Source organism: Somniosus microcephalus, chromosome 1, assembly GCF_052327205.1.
Source record: "Somniosus microcephalus isolate GS21.2 chromosome 1, FLI_Smic_1.0, whole genome shotgun sequence".
Classification (NCBI taxonomy): Eukaryota; Metazoa; Chordata; class Chondrichthyes; order Squaliformes; family Somniosidae; genus Somniosus; species Somniosus microcephalus.
Window position 1 is genome coordinate 383,041,965 of NC_140987.1, and position 23,520 is coordinate 383,065,484.

At 44.6% G+C, this 23,520-nt stretch overlaps 1 protein-coding gene across 3 annotated transcripts in view; it reads left to right on the plus strand.

Annotated features, from left to right (window-relative positions):
* Window positions 1-23,520, plus strand: part of mpp1 (MAGUK p55 scaffold protein 1) — an 83,710-nt gene that overhangs the window by 47,099 nt on the left and 13,091 nt on the right. For all 3 annotated transcript variants that reach the window (XM_085996535.1, XM_085996556.1, XM_085996545.1), the window contains 5 exons: window positions 1,460-1,569; window positions 10,830-10,910; window positions 11,345-11,425; window positions 13,157-13,362; window positions 21,604-21,687. In XM_085996535.1, the coding sequence (XP_085852661.1) occupies window positions 1,460-1,569; window positions 10,830-10,910; window positions 11,345-11,425; window positions 13,157-13,362; window positions 21,604-21,687 (562 nt within the window). The remainder of the gene's footprint in view (window positions 1-1,459; window positions 1,570-10,829; window positions 10,911-11,344; window positions 11,426-13,156; window positions 13,363-21,603; window positions 21,688-23,520) is intronic.

A 23,520-nucleotide genomic window follows, 5' to 3' on the forward strand; every position in this document is an offset into this window, starting at 1 on the left:
TTGAAAAGAGAAGGCAGAGGGATGACCTAATAGAGCTCTTTAAAATTATGAAAGGTTTTGATAGAATAGATACAGAGAGAATGTTTCCACTTGTAGGGAAGAGCATAACTAGAAGCCATCAATATAAGATAGCCACCAAGAAATCAAATAGGGAATTCAGAAGAAACTTCTTTACCCAAAGAGTGGTGAGAATGTGGAACTCGCTACCACAGGGAGTAGTTGAAGTGAATAGTATAGATGCATTTAAGGGGCGGTTAGATAAGCATATGAGGGAGAAGGGAATAGAGGGTTATGCTGATGGAGTTAGATGAGGAAAGACGGGAGGAGGCTCGTGTGGAGCATAAACTGGTTGGGCTGAATGCCCTGTTTCTGTGTCGTATATCCTATGTGATCCTATGTAAATTTTTGTCTCATTCTCACTTTTTACACTTCTGTTCCTTGCTATCTCTCCCTGCGTCAACTCATCTGCTGCTGAAACCCTCATACTGTCTGTTATACAAGCTTCACAATAATGAGAGTTTTATCATTTTACTTTCTATGGTAAACCATTAGGTAAATGAACCAAACAGTAATAAAGCTTCGATTAGCTGCATGCTTTCATTTTTAGCAATTATAAGTAGTGTATAATATGTATTGGTTTCATACAGTAGTGTTCATTATTCTTGCCTCAGGAATACACAACAACACAGATTCCGTCTGGAGGGAGGCAGCTGGATGGTGTGTGTGAGGTGGATATCAGCCCACTGCACCCCCATTCCCATAGGCAGATCAGTTGTTTCTGAAGGTGGATTTTTTTTAGAGCAATTGTTTTTTAAAGTAAGAGCTGCCTCTCAAACAGCTTGAGCTTGGGAAGTGGATGCGGCTTGCTCACGGGTGGCGGGGTGGGGTTGGACTCCTCTGCTTTAAAGGAGAACGTTACTAAAAGTAATTGAAAAGGCAAATGGAATGTTGCTATTTATCTCACGGAGGCTGGAATACCAAGGGGAGTAAGTGATGCTTCAGTTGTACAGAGCCATGTGCCGACCCCACCTGGAGTACTGCCTTCAGTTTTGGGCACTGCACCCCAGGAAGGAGATCGTATGGAGGTACAGCGCAGATTTATTAGATTGATACAAGGGCTTAAAGGGTTAAAATATGAGGGAAGATTACATAAACTTGGCTTGTACTCCCTTGAGTTTAGAAGGTTGAGGGCTGATCTAATTGAGATGTTTAAAATTAATTTCTGAGTTTCACTCATGAGAGCATAGTATTGGCCCCATTATACTTCAATTGTAAACTCTTGAAGCTTGTGAGATGAAACAGAGTGATACCACAGTAACTGGTTGAAATGATCACAACAGAAGACCGCAGGGAAACGTTCTCAGACATGTGCACTTTTCCCAGTGAGAGACATTGTCAAAATAACACACCGCAACATCACAGTCTTAATGTTATTCTTTGCTTATCTATACTGTTACAGGCGGGTGGCCAATAGGAATACAGCTAATCAGGATGTTACATCAGGCTGTGGCGTGTTTGGGAAGAAGAAAAAGCAGTGTAAAGACAAGTATCTGGCCAAGCACAGTGCAAGTATGACTCCCCATCACTGTTTATGTGGCATTGTTTGTTAATGTTTGTTGTACAGTGGGTTCACCTCCTGTCTGCTTGTTCACCCTTTTGATCAAGGAATGGGATATGGTGTGGGATCTAAAGAAAAGAACAAAATAATGATCAAGTGAAAGATGTAAACATTAAAAAAAATGCTTTTCCAGAGGTGGACTGATTTTACTGTTATGCCTGGAGCCACATGGTCAGTTCCCTATGTCCTAACTAAACATAGAAACATAGAAGATAGGAGCAGGAGTAGGCCATTCGGCCCCTCGAGCCTGCTCCGCCATTCAATGAGATCATGGCTGATCATCCAAATTCAGTGCCCTGTCCCTGCCTTCTCCCTATATCCCTTGATCCCTTTAGCCTTAAGAAATATATCCAACTCTTTCTTGAATATATTTAATGAACTGGCCTCCACCGCCCTCTGCGGCAGAGAATTCCACAGGTTCACCACTCTCTGGGTGAAGAAATTCCTCCTCATTTCAGTCCTAAATGTCTTACCCCTTATCCTTAGACTATGACCCCTGGTTCTGGACTCCCCAGCCATCAGAAACATCCTTCCTGCATCTAGTCTGTCCAGGCCTGACAGAATTTTATAGGTTTCGATGAGATCCCCTCTCAATCTTCTAAACTCCAGTGAGTATAAGCCCAATCGACACAATCTCTCCTCATACGTCATTCCTGCCATCCCAGGTATCAGCCTGGTGAATCTTCGCTGCACTCCTTCCATGGCAAGAACGTCCTTCCTCAGATAAGGCGACCAAAACTGCACACAATACTCAAGGTGTGGTCTCAACAAGGCCCTGTACAACTGCAGCAAGACATCCTTGTTCTTGTACTCGAACCCTCTTGCTACGAAGGCCAACATACCATTTGCCTTCTTAACTGCCTGCTGCACCTGCATGCTTACCTTCAGCGACTGGTGCACAAGAACACCCAGGTCTCTTTGCACTTCCCCTTCTCCCAATCTATTGCCATTCAAATAATAATCTGCCTTCATGTTTTTGCCACCAAAGTGGATAACCTCACATTTATCCACATTGTAGTGCATTTGCCATGTTTCTGCCCAATCACCCAACCTGTCCAAATCATACTGGAGTTTCTCAGCATCCTTCTCACAGCATACCATCCCACCCAGCTTTGTGTCGTCTGCAAATTTGGAGATATTACATCCAATTCCCTCGTCCAGATCATTATTGTGAACAGCTGGGGTCCTAGGACCGATCCTTGCGGTACCCCACCAGTCACTCCCTGCCACTCGGAAAACGACCCGTTTATTCCAACTCTTTGCTTTCTGTCCACCAACCAGTTCTCTATCCAAGTCAATACCTTGCCCCCAATCCCATGTGCCTTAATTTTGCACGCTAATCTCTTATGTGGGACCTTATCGAAAGCCTTCTGAAAGTCCAAATACACCACATCCACTGGTTCTCCCTTATCCTACCGGTTACATCCTCAAAAAATTCCAGTAGATTAGTCAAGCACCATTTACCTTTTGTAAATCCATATTTTGTATGGTCCGATCCTGTCACTGCTTTCCAAGTGCTCTGCTATTACATCTTTTATAATGGACTCTAGCATTTTCCCCACTACTGATGTCAGGCTTACCGGTCTATAATTCACCGCTTTTTCTCCACCACCTTTTTTGAATAGTGGGGTAACATTAGCTACCCTCCAATCCATGGGTACTGTTCCAGAATCTATCGAGTTCTGGAAGATGACCAGCAATGCATCTACTATTTCTAGGGCAACTTCCTTAAGTACCCTGGGATGTAGATTATCAGGCCCTGGGGATTTATCGGCCTTCAGTCCCATCAATTTTCCTAACACCATTTCCCTACAAATACTGATTTCTTTCAGTTCCACCCTTTCATCAGACCCTATGTTCCCCGGCATCTCTGGGAGGTTATTTGTGTCCTCCTTTGTGAAGACAGAACCAAAATATGTATTTAGTTGGTCTGCCATTTCTTTGTTCCCTGTTATAAATTCCCCTGATTCTGACTGCAAGGGACCTACGCTTGACTTCACCAATCTTTTTCTCTTCACATATCTATAAAAGCTTTTACAGTCAGTTTTTATGTTCCCTGAAAGCTTACTCTCATATTCTAGTTTCCCTTTCTTAATTAATCCCTTTGTCCTCCTTTGTTGAATCCTAAACTGCTCCCAATCCTCAGGATTATTGCATTTTCTGGTCAATTTATATGTCCTCTCTTTGGATCTTATGCTATCCCTAATTTCCCTTGTTAGCCATGGTTGAGTCACCTTTTTTGTTTTATTTTTATGCCAAACTGGGATGAACAAATTCTGTAGCTCATCCATTCGGTCTTTGAATGTTTGCCATTGCCTATCCACCGTCAACCCTTTGAGTGCCATTCCCCAATCAATCCTACCCAACTCGCTCCTCAGACCATCGTAGTTTCCTTTATTTAAATTGAGGACCCTAGTCTCTGATTCAACTACTTCATTCTCCATCTTAATGAAGAATTCGATCATATTATGATCGCTCCGACCCAAGGGGCCTCGTACAACAAGATTGCTAATTAATCCTTTCTCGTTACATAGAAACATAGAAACATAGAAGATAGGAGCAGGAGTAGGCCATTCGGCCCCTCGAGCCTGCTCCACAATTCAGTGAGATCATGGCTGACCATCCAAGTTCAGTACCCTGTCCCTGCCTTCTCCCCATATCACTTGATCCCTTTAGCCTTAAGAAATATATCCAACTCTTTCTTGAATATATTTAAAGACTTGGCCTCAACCGCCTTCTGTGGTAGATAGTTCCACAGGTTCACCACTATCTGGGTGAAGAAATTCTTCCTCATCTCTGTCCTAAATGGCTTACCCCTTATCCTTAGACTATGACCCCTGGTTCTGGACTCTCCGACCATCGGGAATATTCTACCTGCATTTAGTTTGTCCAGACCTGTCAGAATTTTATAAGTTTTGATGAGATCCCCTCTCATTCTTCTAAACTCCAGCGAGTATAAGCCCAATCAACCCAATCTCTCCTCATACGTCATTCCTGCCATCCCAGGGATCAGCCTTGTGAATCTTCGCTGAACTCCTTCCATGGCAAGAACATCCTTCCTCAGATAAGGTGACCAAAACTGCACACAGTACTCAACGTGTGGTCTCACCAAGGCCCTGTACAACTGCAGCAGGACATCCTTGCTCCTGTACTCAAACCCTTTTGCTATGAAGGCCAACATACCATTTGCCTTCTTCACCGCCTGCTGCACCTGCATGCTTACCTTCAGCGACTGGTGCACAAGGACATCCAGGTCTCGTTGCACTTCCCCTTCTCCCAATCTATTGCCATTCAGATAATAGTCTGCCTTTCTGTTTTTGACACCAAAGTGGATAACCTCGCATTTATCCACGTTATATTGCATCTACCACGCTTCTGCCCAATCACCCAACCTGTCCAAATCATCCTGGAGTTTCTCGGTATCCTCCTCGCAGCACACACGCCCACCCAGCTTTGTGTCATCTGCAAACTTGGAGATATTACATCTAGTTCCCTTATCTAGATAATTAATGTATATTGTGAATAGCTAGTGTCCAAGGACCGATCCCTGCGGTACCCCACTAGTCACTGCCTGCCACTCGGAAAAAGACCTGTTAATTCCTACTCTCTGCTTTCTGTCCACCAACCAGTTCTCTATCCAAGTCAATACCTTGCCCCCAATCCCATGTGCCTTAAATTTACACGCTAATCTCTTATGCGGGACCTTATCGAAAGCCTTTTGAAAGTCCAAATACACCACATCTACTGGTTCTCCCTTATCTATTTTCCCAGTTACATCCTCAAAAAATTCCAGTAGATTAGTCAAGCACGATTTACCTTTTGTAAATCCATGTTGACTTTGTCCGATCCTGTCACTGTTTTCCAAGTGCTCAGCTATTACATGCTTTATAATGGACTCTAGCATTTTCCCCACTACCGATGTCAGGCTTACCGGTCTGTAATTCCCCGCTTTCTCTCTACCACCCTTTTTTGAATAGTGGGGTAACATTAGCTACCCTCCAATCCATGGGTACAGTTCCAGATTCCAGCAAATTTTGGAAGATGATCAGCAATGCATCTACTATTTCTAGGGCCACTTCCTTAAGTACCCTAGGATGTAGATTATCAGGCCCTGGGGATTTATCAGCCTTCAATCCCATCAATTTCCCTAACACCATTTCCCTACAAATACTGATTTCTTTCAGTTCCTCCCTCTCATCAGACCCTATGTTCTCCAACATCTCTGGGAGGTTATTTGTGTCCTCCTTTGTGAAGACAGAACCAAAATATGCATTTAATTGGTCTGCCATTTCTTTGTTCCCCATTATAACTTCCCCTGCTTCTGACTGCAAGGGACCTACACTTGATTTCGCTAATCTTTTTCTCTTCACATATCTATAAAAGCTCTTACAGTCAGTTTTTATGTTCCCTGAAAGCTTACTTTCATATTCTATTTTCCCCTTCTTAATTAATCCCTTTGTCCTCCTTTGTTGAATCCTAAACTGCTCCCAATCCTCAGGGTTACCGCTTTTTCTGGCCAATTTATATGCCCTCTCCTTGGATCTTATGCTATCCCTAATTTCCCTTGTTAGCCACGGTTGAGTCACCCTTTTTGTTTTATTCTTATCCCAAACTGGGATGAACAACTTCTGTAGTTCATCCATGCGGTCTTTGAATGTTTGCCATTGCCTATCCAACGTCAACCCTTTGAGTGACATTCCCTAATCAATCCTACCCAATTCGCGCCTCATACCATCGTAGTTTCCTTTATTTAAATTCAGGACCCTAGTCTCCGAGTCAACTACTTCACTCTCTTTCCTAATGAAGAATTCTATCATATTATGATTGCTCTGACCCAAGGGGCCTCGTACAACAAGATTGCTAATTAATCCTCTCTCATTACATAATACCCAGTCTAAGATGGCCTGATCTCTGGTTGGTTCCTCGACATATTGTTCCAGAAAACCATCCCGTAAACCTTCTAGGAATTCCTCCTCCACAGTATTTTTACTAATTTGGTTAGCCCAATCTATATGTAAATTAAAGTCACCCATGATGACTGCTGTGCCCTTATTGCACGTGTCTCTAATTTCCCGTTTAATGCCATCCCCAACCTCCGTATTACTGTTTGGAGGTCTATATACCACTCCCACTAACGTTTTTTTCCCCTTGATATTTCTCAGTTCTACCCATACAGATTTCGCATCATCAGAGTTAATATCCTTCCTTTCAATTATGTTAATCCCCTCTTTAACCAGCAATGCTACCCCACCTCCCTTTCTTTTTTGCCTATCCTTCCTAAATATTGAATACCCCTGGATGTTGAGTTCCCAGCCTTGGCCACCCTGGAGCCATGTTTCTATAATCCCAATCAAATCATATTCGTTTACCTCTATTTGCACAGCTAATTCATCCACCTTGTTCCGAATGCTCCTTGCATTAAGACACAAAGCCTTCAGGCTTGTTTTTTTAACGCTCTCAGACCTATATGAATTATTATTTACTGTGATCATGTTTGATTTAAACCATTGAGTTCTTTGCCTTCTAATTTTGTTTTCCTCCTTCCTGTCTTTTGCTTTTTTCCTTGTTTCCCTTTCCTCTGTCTCCCTGCTCAGGTTCCCAACCCCCTGCCACTTTAGTTTAAACCCTCCCCAACAGCACTAGCAAACACTCCCCCTAGGACATCGGTCCCAGCCCTGCCCAGGTGCAAACCGTCCCGTTTGTACTGGTCCCACCTCTCCCAGAACCGGTTCCAATGTCCAAGGAATTTGAATCCCTCCTCCTTGCACCATTCCTCTAGCCACGTATTCATTTGAAATATCCTCCTATTTCGACTCTGACTAGCACGTGGCACTGGTAGCAATCCTGAGATTACTACCTTTGAGGTCCTATTTTTTAATTTACCTCCTAACTCCCTATATTCTGCTTTTAGGACCTCATCCCGCTTTTTACCTATATCGTTGGTGCCTATGTGCACCACGACAACTGGCTGTTCGCCCTCCCCCTCCAAAATGTTCTGCAGCTGCTCTGAGACGTCCTTGACCCTTGCACCAGGGAGGCAACACACCATCCTGGAGTCTTGATTGCGGCCGCAAAAACGCCTATCTATTCCCCTTACAATTGAGTCCCCTATGACTATAGCTCTTCCACTCTTTTTCCTCCCAGCCTGTGCAGCAGAGCCACCCCTGGTGCCAGGAAGTTGGCTGCTGCTGCCTTCCCCTGATGAGTCATCCCCCCCAACAGTACCCCCCCAACAATACCCAGTCTAAGATGGCCTGATCTCTGGTTGGTTCCTCAACATATTGTTCCAGGAAACCATCCCGTAAACACTCCAGGAATTCCTCCTCCACAGTATTGTCACTAATTTGGTTAGCCCAATCTATATGTAGATTAAAGTCACCCATGATGACTGCTGTGCCCTTATTGCACGCTTCTTTAATTTCCCTTTTAATGCCATCCCCAACCTCCGCCTTACTGTTTGGAGGTCTATATACCACTCCCACTAACGTTTTTTTCCCCTTGGTATTCCTCAATTCTACCCATACAGATTCCACATCATCAGAGCTAATATCCTTCATTACAATTGTGTTAATCCCTTCTTTAACCAGTAATGCTACCCCACCTCCCTTTCCTTTTTGCCTATCTTTCCTGAATATCAAATACCCCTGAATGTTGAGTTCCCAGTCTTGGCCATCCTTGAGCCACATTTCAGTAATCCCAACCAAATCATATTCGTTTACCTCTATTTGCGCAGCCAATTCATCCACCTTATTACAAATGCTCCTCGCATTAAGACACAAAGCCTTCAGGCTTGTTTTTTTAACGCTCTTAGACCTATTAGAATTATTATTTACTGTGGCCATGTTTGATTTAAACCGTTGATTTCTCTGACTGCCACTTTTGTTTTTCTCCTTCCTATCTTTTGCTTTTATCCTTGTTTCCCTTTCCTCTGTTTCCCTGCTCAGGTTCCCAACCCCCTGCCATTTTAGTTTAAACCCTCCCCCACAGCACTAGCAAACACTCCCCCTAGGACATCGGTTCCAGACCTGCCCAGGTGCAAACCGTCCGGTTTGAACTGGTCCCACCTCCCCCAGAACCGGTTCCAATGTCCCAGGAACTTGAATCCCTCCCCCTGGCATCATTCCTCTAGCCACGTATTCATCTGAAGTATCCTTCTATTTCTACTCTGACTAGCACATGGCACTGGTAGCAATCCCGAGATTACTACCTTTGAGGGCCTGTTTTTTAATTTATCTCCTAACTCCCTATATTCCGCTTTTAGGACCTCATCCCGCTTTTTACCTATATCGTTGGTGCCTATATGCACCACAACAACTGGCTGTTCACCCTCCCCTTCCAAGATGTTCTGCAGCCGCTCGGAGACATCCTTGACCCTTGCACCAGGGAGGCAACACACCATCCTGGAGTCTCGTTTGCGGCCGCAGAAACGCCTAGCTATTCCCCTTACAATTGAATCCCCTATTACTATAGCTCTACCCCTCTTTTTCCTCCCATTCTGTGCAGCAGAGCCACCCCTGGTGCCAGGAAGTTGGCTGCTGCTGCCTTCCTCTGATAAGCCATCCCCCCCAACAGTACTCAAAGTGGTGTATCTGTTGGAGATGGGGATGGCCACAGGGGACCCCTGCACTACCTGCCTGCGCCTAGTACTCTGCCTGTTGGTCACCCGTTCCCTTTTTTCCTGTCCAACCTCTACCTGTGGTGTGTCCAACTCCCTAAACGTGCTATTCACGATGTCCTGAGCATTGTGAACGCTCCAGTATGCATCCAATCGCAGCTCCAGTGCCGCAATGCGGTCTGTCAGTAGGTGCACCTGGATGTACTTCCTGCACATGTAGTTGTCAGGGACACAGGAAGTGTCCCTGAGTTCCCACATACTGCAGGAGGAGCATACAACGGGGCCGGGCTCTCCTGCCATGGCTTACCCTTTAATTAATTTAATTTAAATTAAATCAATCAATCCCACTAATTACACTACAGTTAACTGGTTTACCAACAGTCCCCGCTACACCAGAGCGACGTTAGTAACTATAAACCAGAGTTAATGTTTAAAAAAGAGAGAAATACTCACCAACCAATCACTTACCTGCTTCCTGGTGACGTCACACTTTGATTACTTTTTACCTCTCTCCCCGCTGTTGAATTGGTCGGGCCTCGTTCACTGCCGCCAGTTTTAAGCTGCCGCTGCTCCCACACAGGTCCGATGCTCTGGTCGGGCCTCGTTCACTGCCGCCGGTTTTAAGCTGCCGCTGCTCCCACACAGGTCCGATACTGAACTGATATTATTGCAATAGACACAGAGTTGGTATTATTGCTACACACTGAGCCTGGCCACTATCTGAGGTTGAACCAGACTATTCGCAACCTTGACATCCTATTTGACCTGAGCTCAGCTTCCTCCCATATCCTTTCCATCGCCAAGACCACCTACTTCCACCTCCGTAACATCGCCCGTCTCTGCCCCTGCGTCAACTCATCTGCTGCTGAAACCCTCATCCACGCCTTTTTTACTTCTAGACTTGACTGTTCCAAAGCTCTCTTGGCTGGCTCTCCACCTTCTGTGAACTTGAGCTCATCTAAAACTCTGCTGCCCACGTCCTAACTCGCACCAAGTCCCAATCACCCATCACCCCTGTGCTCGCTGACCTACATTGGCTCCTGGTCCAGCAATGCCTCAATTTTAAAATTCTCATCCTCATGTTCAAATCCCTCTATGGCCTCGCCCCTCCCTATCTCTGTAATCTCCTCCAGCCCAACGATCCTCCGAGATCTCTACGCTCCTCCAGTTCTAGCCTCTTGCACATCCCCGATTTTCTTCACTCCACCATTGCCGCCCGTGCCTTCAGCTACCTAGGCCCTAAGCTCTGGAATTCCCTCCCTAACCCTTTCCGTCTTTCTATCTCTCTCTTCTCCTTAAAATCTACCTCTGGGACCAAGCTTTTCACCACCTGTCCTAATATCTCCTTATGTGGCTCGGTGTCAAATTTTGTTTGATCATGCTCTTGTGAAGTGCCTTGGGATGTTTTACTACTTTAAAGGAGCTACATAAATGCACATTGTTGTTGTTACCGCTGTGTGCACTGAGAGATTGTATTACTAAAGAGCTGCTGTCACAGTGCTACTGCACTATAGCTGTTGTTGCTGCATAAGAGTGACAGCTGTCACTTTATTATAGTTCAAATTTATAACTCTTGGCTTCAATATTTCTCCACAGTCTTTGATCGGCTGGATCTCGTCTCATACGAAGAGGTTGTACAACTCCCTGCATTCAACAGAAAGACTCTGGTGCTTCTCGGTGAGCATTGGTGGTTAACAGTAACTGAATTCTTAATATCACATCATACAGATGTTTCCAGTCTGTTTTGGAGGATTACCAAACTCATATTAAATATTAATTATAATTTTATCTAATTGGAAAGTTTACTATATCAGGAAAACTAGACTGTGGCCCACTGGGATCGCCACTTGTATAGCTAATGGAAGAGAAAGGAGACATGCAATCCTCGTTATGTATGCAGTGGCACTTTGTTTTCACATTAGATTGTACGCTGAGGCTTGTGAGAATTTATACAGTGCCCAACCGGCTCTCCCATCTTGTTTCAATATTGTTAGAACAAGCGCAAGGAAAAGGCAAACTCAACACAAACGAGAGAACACTCTGCTACAAAGCATCACATCTACTAATGCTCACGAGTGTACTGAAATGCTTCTTGTTTTGTTTATTTGTAGGGGCTAATGGAGTTGGTCGAAGTCACATCAAAAATGCTCTGATTACTAAACACTCAGACAAGTTTGCTTATCCAATTCCACGTAAGTGCCATGCAGAAGGCTACAGGAGACACAATGATAGTATTACTGCTGTTAGAGTGAATTCAATTTACTTCCAACATCTATTCATAGAGAAAACTATTTTTGCATCTATTTACCAGGAAAGCACAAGTCCCTCTGCCTGAACCCTGATCAGTCCTATTCAAATATATTTTAAGCCTTGTAGTGCTAATTTCTTTGCCATCTGTAACAATCTTTGGTATTTTATACAACTGTTTTCTCCCTCAACAGATTTACAGCAATTTGTGTAAGCAAACACTACTCCAAGATTCAGAAGCTATGTTTTTATTGATATTTACATGACCCAAAGATTAATAATTACCTCTACTTGTAGTAATCTGTGTCAATGATTTAGTGTTATCCAAATATGGATCAGAGATTTTACATGTTAAAGCAAAAAAGAATTATAAAATGAAAATATGAATCACAAGAATTTTGTAAATAGTGTTGATATAATATACCACAGAAATATAATGACAAAACTCTAATAGGTTAATTACTCCTTTCAATAACTTCACCCAAAGACATTTAATAATATTTTCTGCTTTGAAAAACAAAGTTCCAGCTGTCCCAAGAGCTCAGAGGTTAGTGCTCCATCTCTCAGCCAAGGTCTTAGAGATTTCTGCCATCTCCTCTTCAGGTCTCTTATGTCCCTTTAAATACTTGGCCACCTCCACTGGTGATGCAGTAGTTCTACTGCAGCATTGCTGTGATTTTTGATGTTTGCTGAGAAGTTACAACATTTCTTTGACTTGGTCCCCAAAAGCTGTTTTTCTTGCTCTAAAAGCCAATCTGGAGGCCTGAAAATAAATCAGAAATCAACCACGCTCCTACACTGCCAAAGCAACTGCATGGTCTGCAAGGTGTTCCACTAGGAAAAGTACAATGTGATAGTTGCTGGTGGATATACTTCATGAACCCAATACATCTGGTACAAAACCAACCACAACTGAAAGATACACTGGGCATACACCTTTTGCCTCATGGGTTAAAGCACTTGGGACTGCTTTTGAGGAGCATAAGGTTTTATTCCTTTATTGTGGAACTTCTCAAACTCCATCTACGTGAGTAATTTCACGAGGAATCATTCAGTACTCAACTTGTGGAACTTCTCAATTCAAATTCTTTTGCAGGCTTAAAAGGCTCAAAAGTAATATATCCCCAGGGACAGATGCAACTACCAGAGAGGGCTAAGCAAAACTAGACATGAAATCTACAAAGTGCTGAGGGTAGTTAATGAAGACAGGAGAGCTCCCGCTGTATTGGAAACAAGCCAGTGTGGTACCTGTTTTCAAGAAAGGTGACAAAACAAACCCAGATAACTACAAATTCATTAGATGAGCTGAATGGCCTCCCTCATCCGCATTTAACTTTGTGAGCTGTGAGGCTTCACTAAGGGAGGAAGGATTTTTCTCCCTGTTCCCATAAACAACCTAATTGGGACTGGCAAACGGAACCCCCTATGCAAAATGTGAGACTGGATTGCAACTTGATGTCAGGAGTCGAACACATTCATGCTAAAGTAACTTAAAATGCAAGATTATTGGCTTGTTTCCCACACAGCAGTATACCAGGGATAGAGGTATTTTACTTAAAGGGTCAACTGATGAACTCCGAATCTGACCAATAATCACTAGCAACAACAGAAAACCCAGCTTTTTCCCCCAAAACAATAATGAAGCTGCTATAAAATATTCTTTCCTCCTCCACTAGACACCTCCAAGTCACCAAAGAAAAATGAAGAAGATGGAAAGAACTACTACTTTATTTCCAATGATGATATGGTGAAGAACATCACCTCTAATGAATTCCTAGAGTATGGAAGCTTCCAAGGGGCCATGTTTGGAACAAAGCTGGAGACAATCCGCAAGATCAACCAAGGCCAGGGCAAAATTGCAGTGGTGGATATCGAGCCCCAGGTATGTCCCAACAATGATGTAGAGGGTCACCAATACTTTCTGACCGACTGGGAGACATTCAGCAAGAATATATGCACTGGCACCAATGCTTTGTTCTCCTTCCTGCCTCCTCCTGACATACGCAGAACACCCACTATTTATGTATTGAATACAGCACTGCTCGTTGGTTGTTTGGACTCCATGGGGCAGATAGCGCAGCCCCAGTGCGGCACCACCGCATGCACATGGAGGAGTTGACCTTGGATGCGAGTGAGGTCAGCTCATTTAAATAATTTGCCAGTGTTCTGTGAACATCTCTCATTGCAGATTGTACGATCAGATGTCAGTGAAGGGCTACTTGCTGCCATTGTGCACCAGGTACTTTTGCAAGTGGAACTAGTGCCAGGATGCAAAGGACAGAGGTAGAATCATAGAATAGTACAGCACAGAAGGAGGCCATTCAGCCCATCTGAGAAGCCAGTAGATGCTGAAAAAGTTAACTGTAGCTGCAAGTGCTGATGTGTGCGGATTTGGTGCAGGAACCACCCTGCAATCCTCCCTTCCTCCATTGGCTCTAATTGCAACATATAAATCGCTTTCACACTTGGCGGTTCTCTAGCTTGGGCCGGCTCCATGTGTTATGTTGCTAAAATTGGCTTCCTTATCCTGACAATTCTGCTAACAGGATAAGGGAGGCAATTTTGTAGACATTACCAGCCAGCACATAAACATCAGTCTCCTGTGTACTGAGCCAGAGAAGCACCAAGTGTAAAAACACTTTAAATTCTGGTAGCTGGACTCCCTTCCACAGTTTATCTCTATTATAACACATTGGGGATTAGTATGTGGTTAGGTTCAGAGTACATCCGTCATGTGGTCCACATTTGGTGGAAATCCAATATTCTATTTGGCACCATAAGTTCCTTGAATTAGATTCTGGTTCAGCACTGATGTAAACCAGGTCAGGTAGGCCTCACACACGTGCCAATTCAGAAAGAAATGGAACTGGTTTGTCAATGGTGGACAGTAATGCTCCTTGGTTGCTGTGTGTTGTGCATTTTGTTTCCAGGTGTCTGGACCTCGCTCAGTGGTCAATGAATTGAGACCAGTTCTGATGAAATCTTAAGTCAAAACTCCAAACCACGGTCCACAGTCCACACCCTGAATTGTTGTGTTTTTGCTTTGAGCTTTTAATGTAATTTTATTTCCTGATCAGTCTGTTCTGTCAGGAAAGGCCTGGAAACATATCATTAACTTACTTGTGCTGAGTCATTGAATCATAGAATAGTAAAGCTCAGAAGGAGGCCATTTGGCCCATGGAATCTTCGCCAGCTCTTTCGAAGAGCAATCCAGTTAGTCCCACGCCCCCGCTCTTTCCCCGTATCCCTGCAATGTTTTCTCCTTTAAGCATTTATCCAATTCCCTTTTGAAGGCTACTATTGAATCTGTATCCACCACCCTATCAGGCAGCGCATTCCAAATCCTAACCACTCATTGTGTAAAGAAGTTTTTCCTCATGTCGCCTCTGGTTCTTTTGCCAATCACCTTAAATCTGTACCCTTTTGTTATCGACCCTTCAGACATTGGAAACAGTTTCTCTTTATTTACTCTATCTAAACTCTTCATGATTTTAAACACCTCGATCAAATCTCCTCTTAGCCTTCTCTGCTGCAAGGAGAACAACCCCAGCTTCTCCAGTCAATCCATGTAACTGTAATCTCTCATCCCTGGAACCATTCTAGTAAATCTCCTCTGTAGCCTCTCCAAAGCCTTCAAGTCCTTCCTAAAGTGTGGTGCCCAGAATTGGACACAATATTCCAACAGAGGCTGAACTAGTGTTTTATAAAGGTTTAGCATAACTTCCTGGCTTTTGTTCTCTATGCCTCTATTTATACCCAGGATCCCATATGCTTTATTAACTACTTTGTTAACCTGTCCTGGCACCTTCAAAGATTTGTGCACAAGCACCCCCAGGTCCCTCTCTTCTTGCACCCCCTTTAACATTGTACCATTTAGCTTGTATTGTCTCTCCTCATTCTGCCTACCAAAATGTATCACCTCACACTTTTCTGCATTGAATTTCATTTGCCATGTGTCTGCCCATTCCACCAGCCTGTCTATGTCTTCTTGAAGTCTTTTACTATCTTCCTCACTGTTTACTACACTTTCAAGTTTCATGTCATCTGCAAATTTCAAAACTGTGCCCTGTACCTCCAAGTCTAAGTCATTAATGCACCTGAATTTATATATTTATTTTTAAAACTTTAAAAGCAGCCTCCCCCTTCAATGCCCGACTAAATGGGTGCTGCGTGACTGGAGCATTTGTTGAGTCTGTGTTTTCAAATGCAGTTATACTGAATAACAGGACACAGACTACAGAAGTAAGTAAATAGGTCTTTAGTGATTGAGGGTCAGGGCTGAACTGAGATACACTTTGCTCCGCAGGGTTTATATACCGGTGTGGTCACCACCGGTACTACAATGTACAGGAGCCATCAAAAAGTAGTCCATCACCTTAAGGTATCCTCTTAAGGTAGTACAGGTTACATACACTACAATTCCTCCCCTTTTAGCTTAACAGTGTACACCCCAAATTAAACATTACATGGATAATATATATACAATTTACACACAAGAATTGTTCAAAGATTCAGTCTCTGAGGAGGCCTCCTGATCCGGCCCGGATAACGCCTTTCAGGGGTCTCTGATTCTCGTTGCTGGGGTGACTCATCCACTTGATCTCCTATGGTTTTAACATCATCATATACATTCGAGTCTGAGGTAGATGCTACAGGCTCAATAAGTTCTTCAACTGGTGTCTCTGCCGTAGACATGGGGTCGACCCTTGTTCTCGATTCCACAAGTTGGTCAGCATGACGTCGTATTACATTCTCTCCAACGTCTACCGTGTACATCAAGGGTCCTTGTCGTGCACGAATTGTTCCAGGTTGCCATTTATCATCCCTATAGTCCCTGGCCAACACTGGTTGTCCTATTTCGAAACTACGAGTGGCCTTGTTATTTACATGCTGGAATTGCTTGTTTTCGACTTCCCGTCGCACATTGGGTTTTAACAAATCCAACCGGGACCGCAACCTTCTGTTATAGAACATTATGGCAGGGCTTTAATTTGTCACTGCATGCGTGGCGTTTCGATACGCCATCAGGAAATTGTCCACCTTGTGTTGTAGTGGAATATGGTCTTCACTCATGGCCTTTATCGCCTTTTTGAACGTTTGTACAAATCTCTCGGCCAACCCATTTGTAGCCGGATGATATGGGGCAGATGTATAGTGTTTCACCCCATTCTTTTTCATGAATTTCTGGAATTCTTCTGACACGAACTGTGGTCCGTTGTCTGAACATATTTGCTCCGGCAACCCATTCCTTGCAAATATGGTTCTTAGAACTGCGATCGTCTTCTCAGAGGTAGTGGTCGACATCTTAATCACTTCTGGCCATTTAGAATGTGCGTCTACTGCTATCAAAAACATGGAATCCATGAATGGACCTGCAAAGTCAATATGCACACGTTGCCATGGGGCTGAAGGCCATTCCCACGGATGCAGCGGTGCAATTGGAGGTGCATTTTGAACTTTTGGCAACCTGAGCAGCTTTTAGTCAGATCCTCTATTTGTTTGTCGATACCTGGCCACCACACATAAGCCCTAGCAAGGCTTTTCATCTTAACTCCCCCCAGATGACCTGTGTGCAATTCTTTCAGAACTCTCTCCCTTAATTTAGGAGGAATAATCACCCTTGTTCCATACATCAATGTTCCTTGACATACGGACAGCTGTTCTCGTCTGGCTGAGAATGCTGGTAACAGTGGTTCGCCATGTGCTGGCCATCCCTTCACTGTCAAGTCGTAGACCCAAGACAGTGTCGGGTCATTTCGGGTCTCTCTCTCAATACCCGCATTGGTGACTGGTAAGCATTCGATGATGGTCGAGTGAAATATCTCGACAGGGTCAACTGCCGGTGCCTCTTCCGCTGTAGGTAGTGGCAGGCGCGACAGCCCATCAGCATTACCATGTTGCTTTGTACCTTTGAATTCAATATCATATTGATGTGCCCCTAGGAATAGGGACCATCTCTGAAGCCTCTGCGCCGCCATTACTGGAACACCCTTCTTAGGGTTGAAAATGGAAACCAACGGCTGGTGATCTGTCAGCAGCGTAAACTTTTGGCCTTGCAGGTAATGGTTAAATTTCTTAACTCCCCACACGAGGCTGAGAGCCTCCCCATCTATCTGAGCATAGTTGCGCTCAGCGGAGGTCAATGATCTGGATGCGAAAGCGACTGGCCTTTCCGAGCCATCTGGAAACTTATGTGAGAGCACTGCCCCGACACCATATGGAGAAGCATCACAAGCTAAGCGAATAGGCAGCGTTGGGTTAAAGTGAGCCAACACTTTCTTAGAGGTGATCAGTGCCTTGCTCTTTTGAAAAGCCCGCTTACAATCATCGCTCCACTTCCATGGTATTCCCATTTGCAAAAGAGTGTTTAGCGGGTGTAACACCGTGGATAAATTTGGAAGAAACTTGTGGTAATAGTTAACCAACCCGAGGAACGACCTCAACTGGGATACATTTTCCGGTGCAGGAGCTTTTACAACAGCTTCGATCTTGTCAGGTGACTTATGGAGCCCCAATGACGTGGCCGCAGTACGAGATTCGCTTTTGAAAGAACTCGCATTTCTGGCGATTAACTCTGAGGCCATATTCTTTCAATCTGATGAGCACCTGCTCCAAATTCGCGAGGTGATCCTTATCGTTATCTCCTGTAATCAGGATGTCATCCAGGTAGCATTGTGTGCCTGGGATTCCCTGCAATACCTGCTCCATGGCCCTTTGCCAAATCGCTGGAGCCGATGCCACTCCAAAAACCAGTCTATTATACCGATATAAACCCTTATGCGTGTTGATCGTGAGATACTGACGTGACGCTTCATCAACTTCCATCTGTAGGTACGCCTGCGCCAGGTCTATCTTAGTGAAGTGTTTCCCGCCAGACAGCGAAGCGAAGATATCTTCAATCCGCGGAAGCGGATATTGCACCGTGTGAAGAACCGGATTTACAGTGATCTTGAAATCGCCACAGATGCGAACCTTCCCAGGTTCCCCTGGCTTGTTGCTCAACGAACGCTTCATGACAGGAACAATGGGTGTAGCCCATTCGCTCCAGTCCATCTTGGACAGTACCCCTGAACGTTCTAGCCCTTCCAGCTCTGCTTCCACAGCAGGTCATATTGCATAAGGCACCGGTCTGGCTTTGAAAAATTTTGGGTTTGCATGTTCTTCAACCTTGATGGTTGCCGTAATTCCTTTGAGTGTTCCAAGTCCCTGTTGGAACACCTCCTTAGCATCGTCTAAGATTTTGGACAGTCGTTTAGGTTTGACGTCGTCCTCCTTACAGGCATCCACAGTCAGTGCTTGTATGGAATGCCAGTCCACATTTATTCTCCGGATCCATTCCCGTCCCAGTCGTGGCGGGCCTCCATCAGGTAACACATACAAGTCCATTTTCTGACTTTCTTTACCATTGTAGACCACATTTACTTTTATCTTTCCTTTGGGTATACTATTTGCCCCGTGTATGTTTTCAATACAATCTCCGTATCCCTCAGGGGAATGTGCGAGAATAACCTTTTGTAATCTTGCTTATTCATGACCGTTAATGCCGACCCAGTGTCCAATTCCATCTTCACTTGGACTCCTGCTATCCAAAGCATGACCCAGATAGTTTGGTGGTCTGCTGTGTTACCCACATTATGTATTTTCAGACAACCCAGTTCCTTACTGCTGGAGTCTGAATCCGTCTTCTGTTCATCCGAACTGTTCTCTGTCACCTTGTGTACTTTTTTGTACTTCTCCTGCGGTGACTTTTTGCTGCTGGTCTTCTTTCCTGACCGGCATACTCTCGCTATGTGACCAAGTTTGCCACATTGCCTGCATTCTTTATCTTTGAACCAGCACTGGTTCTGGTCATGCGTTGTCCTTCCACAACGATAGCACTTTACTGTGCCCAATGCCATTTCATTGGTGCTGAATTCCAATGGCCTTTGCTGTATCTCTGCAGCGCCCCGTGCTGCTGCCTCATGGGATGCTGCAATGCTGAAAGCTTTGTCCAGCGTAAGGTCCTTTTCCTCTAGCAGTCGCTTCTGTGTTCCTTCCCTTAGGAGCCCACGCACAAACTTATCTCTCAGTGCGTCTGCTGGTCCTGTTCCGAACTGGCAGTACTTTGATAACTTGCGCAGTTCTGTTAGGAATTCCGCGTTGCTTTCTTCTTTAAGTTGAATTCTTTTGTAGAATTTAAATCGTTCCGCTATCAGCAGCGGCGTGGGGTTTAAATGCTCTTGCAGGATAGTAACAATATCCGCGAAACTCTTCCCTACCGGTTTGTCTGGTGTTACAAGGTTCCTTAATAACCCGTACGTCTTCGCACCCATCGAGTTTAATAGGGTTAGTGCTTTCTTATCATCCGGTACCTCATTCGTTGTACAGTAAACTTCGATGCGTTCCACATAAGTGGCCCAATCTTCCACATCGCTATCAAAAGCAGTGATGTTACCCGTTTTTGGCATCCTTGCTGAGTTTCTCCTTTCCCTTCGGATATTATTTTTTTATTTTTATTTTAATTAAGATGGCGGCTTTTCCCGCGCTTGTCTTCTTCCCCTGCCGACTCAAAATGGCGATTCCCGCGCTGTTGCCGGCCACGCCTCCCAGTGGTCCTTTATTTTCCCCTGCGCTGCTGCTCTTGTTCCCCGCCGCTCCCGCGGTCCTTGTGGCCATAAACGCTTTCTGGCTGCTGTGCGTCTCTGTCCCGATTGCAGCCCGGCCCCTGACACCGGCTGCGGTCGTGTTCTCCGCCCTTTTTGTCGTTTTCCCTCCCCTTCTCCCACTGACAACTCGGCCGACTTTCCCCCCCGTGCCGCTTGATCGGGCTTACCCGCCGCTGTCGTCGAAGGGATGATCACTGATGTTTGACTTCGTGGCCAGAAACCAACCCGGGTTCCCAATGGCCTCCCGTGCGATGCAGTGCTCAGCAGGATGTTGAGGGCAGATGCCCTTGTTCGACGCCCGTTTCTGAGGACGAAGCTTCCTTTGATGCAAAACTGCCGCTAGGTAAGATCAGACTCGTCGCCACTGTTGAGTCTGTGTTTTCAAATGCAGTTATACTGAATAACAGGACACAGACTACAGAAGTAAGTAAACAGGTCTTTAGTGATTGAGGGTCAGGGCTGAACTGAGATACACTTTGCTCCACAGGGTTTATATACCGGTGTGGTCACCACCGGTACTACAATGTACAGGAGCCATCAAAAAGTAGTCCATCACCTTAAGGTATCCTCTTAAGGTAGTACAGGTTACATACACTACAGCATTGATCAGATATTAAAGCCACATTATGGGGTGGGCATGGGCACCTATCTTAAGTGAAAGTGGTGGACCTAATGACCCAGTGCATAAGTTGGTACACTGACCCCTTTGTGCTTGCTGTTCACATGGGGTGCGGATGTGCCCTGGGCCTCCACGCTCGCTTTTCCAGGGAGCTGCCAAAGTGCTTCTACACAGCAGGCTGTTATCATCGTATTATTTGACCTATGTGTGGGATTGGGTCTACATTCAATCATTAAATGGTGAGTTTCATCTACCAACTCAACAGGGTGAAGATTACCGCAGAGAATAATCCTGTGACACTGACATAAAATGGACTACAGGCTTAAAAATATAATGGCAGGAATATGTTTCTAGTGATGTTGGCTAAGGGATAAGTGTTGGCCAGACTATTGTGGAGAACTCCCTTGCGCTTCTTTGAAATGGCGCCATGGGATCTTTTACGTCCACCTGAGAGGACAAATGGGGCCTCAGTTTAAAATCTCATCTGAAAGACAGCACCTCCGACAGTGCAGCACTTCCTCAGTACTGCACTGATGTGTCAGCCTAGATTAGGTTCTCAAGTCTCTGGAGTGGGGCTCAAACCCACAACCTCTAATTCAGAGGCGAAGCTGACACCTAATTTATATTTGAATTTATAAAGTGGTTTCAACTGCAATTTTTTGTAATCCACAGGCACGATGGGCTGAATGGCCTCCTTCAGTGCTTTGTAACTCCATGATTTTAACACACTCCCAACCTGCACAAAAATCACTGGCCATAATTTTGAACAATATGTGGTTATGTATCTTGAAAAATCAGTCACATTCTGCCACATATCAATGTATTGTACTAATATTGCATATATTCCCTCTATTGCCAGGCCCTGAAGGTTCTCAGAACAGCAGAGTTTGCACCACTGGTGGTATTCATTGCTGCTCCCTTTGCTACTCAGCTAGACAATCAGGTAAGATTTGTACTGAGCTCAGCTGTCTAAGATAATAGAGTCAGTTTGGGAGAGGTAATGGCCCAGAAATTCGGGTCTCCACGGATGAGTACACATGGGGCACTCACCCGTAAGCCCAATGGAAGTGCCGGTTTCCTGCATGCACTGCGCATGCGCAGGAAACCGGCACTTCCGTTCCCCTGAACGAAGGGGCTCAGAGGTCTAACGCGTGCGCAGGAGAGGCTGCATGTACGCATCGAACTTCGTTTTTTTTTGCAGGTTTTCCCGGGAGGGTAAGTCTCCAGAAGTTAGACATGTAAAAAGCAGGCGTAAGGCCTGCTTTTTACAAGGTAAGTGGTGAATTAATTAAAATTAAAACTTTTTTTCCCACAGGTTTATTATTTTTAAATACTTTAAAGCAAGGTAAGTTTATTTTTAGCCCCGTTAGAAAATAAAATTATTTTTTTCAAAAATTTAAATTATTGTTTAAAATAGTTATTTCATGTAATTTATAGTTTCTTTTAAAAATGTGATTTAAAAAAAATTTATTTGAAGATTTAGTGCTGTTTTGGGGCCGTAGTATTTATAAGTTTTGACAGGTCTTCCTGTCAATCTTATGAATGGAGCATTCCCTGCTCCGATTGGCTCCCCATGGCCCACGTGATCCCAGGGGACGCATCGAACTAACTGCGCCCCTGGGATACGCAAGCACTGCGCGCCGGCAGCTGGAGCAGGCCCCGGATCGGAATTCCACACGGGCCCACAGCTCAACGGCCGGTGCGCAAGGTAAGTGCAGGCCGGGGGCTTACACCCGCGGGAAGCCCCCGACCCGAATTTCTGGGCCAAATCTGCGAACTGTAGCATTTTTAGAAACAAAGTACTGTAGCGAAATGAAGTACAGGAAACTTTGGTTTATCCGGAGGTTGTATGTCCGGAATACTCGATCTAACGGCAAAAATCAGGAGCCGTTTTCTATATGTTTTTTTAGTTCTCATTTTTTTCCCCCCAGTCAGGCACTGCAAGGTCTGTAGCTATAGCAACAGCTTCAGCTACAGACGCTTGCAGCTGCAGCCGACTCTTTAGAAGCTGTTGCTAAGCAACAGTGTTTGTTGTCAGATAAGGAGATGAAAACCTCCGTATGCTTCAACATTAACTTTGTATGTCCGGCAGTTTTGATAGATCGGCAACACGCCAGTCCCGTCAGTGCTGGATATCACAAAGTTTCCTGTAGAACTCCTTCAAATAATTAGATGTACAAGGCCTAAGTGAAGGAACAAAACCATGACAACCCTACCCCCATAGTGGTCATTGAAATAGATGTCTGTGAATTCTCAGCAATTTTCCCCATATTTATGAAAATGGGAGTGTTTTAGCTAGACACACCAGAAAGGTTTTGCATTCAATGCCCAGGTTGCGCCGATCTCAGTGGCAATAGTGACATTGGCATCCCCATCCTAGGAAGTGCGGAAAAAGCATCAGATTCTGCTTGTGAACTATCCAGGTTACTCCCCAAATAGCCCACATCAGAAGAGCAATGGGGTAAAATATTTGAATGTACTATTCGATGTCCTGTGTTGCACATTGGGACTCAAAACTACGTACAGCTTTCAGGTGAAGCAGAGTTAGAGGGTGGAACAGGGTGCACAGTCGTATCTGAGACCCGATTCTAAAGTCATACATCCTGTCCTTTTTAATAAAGATATATCTATATATATAAAAGGACGATACATCTGTCTGCCTGTCTGTCTGTCTGTCCTTCGGTGTGCGTCTGTCCGGCTATACACTCGAAAGTTATAGAGCGTACCTACGCGTGCGTTACATCAAAAGAAAGCTTACCATTCCAAAACGGTCGTA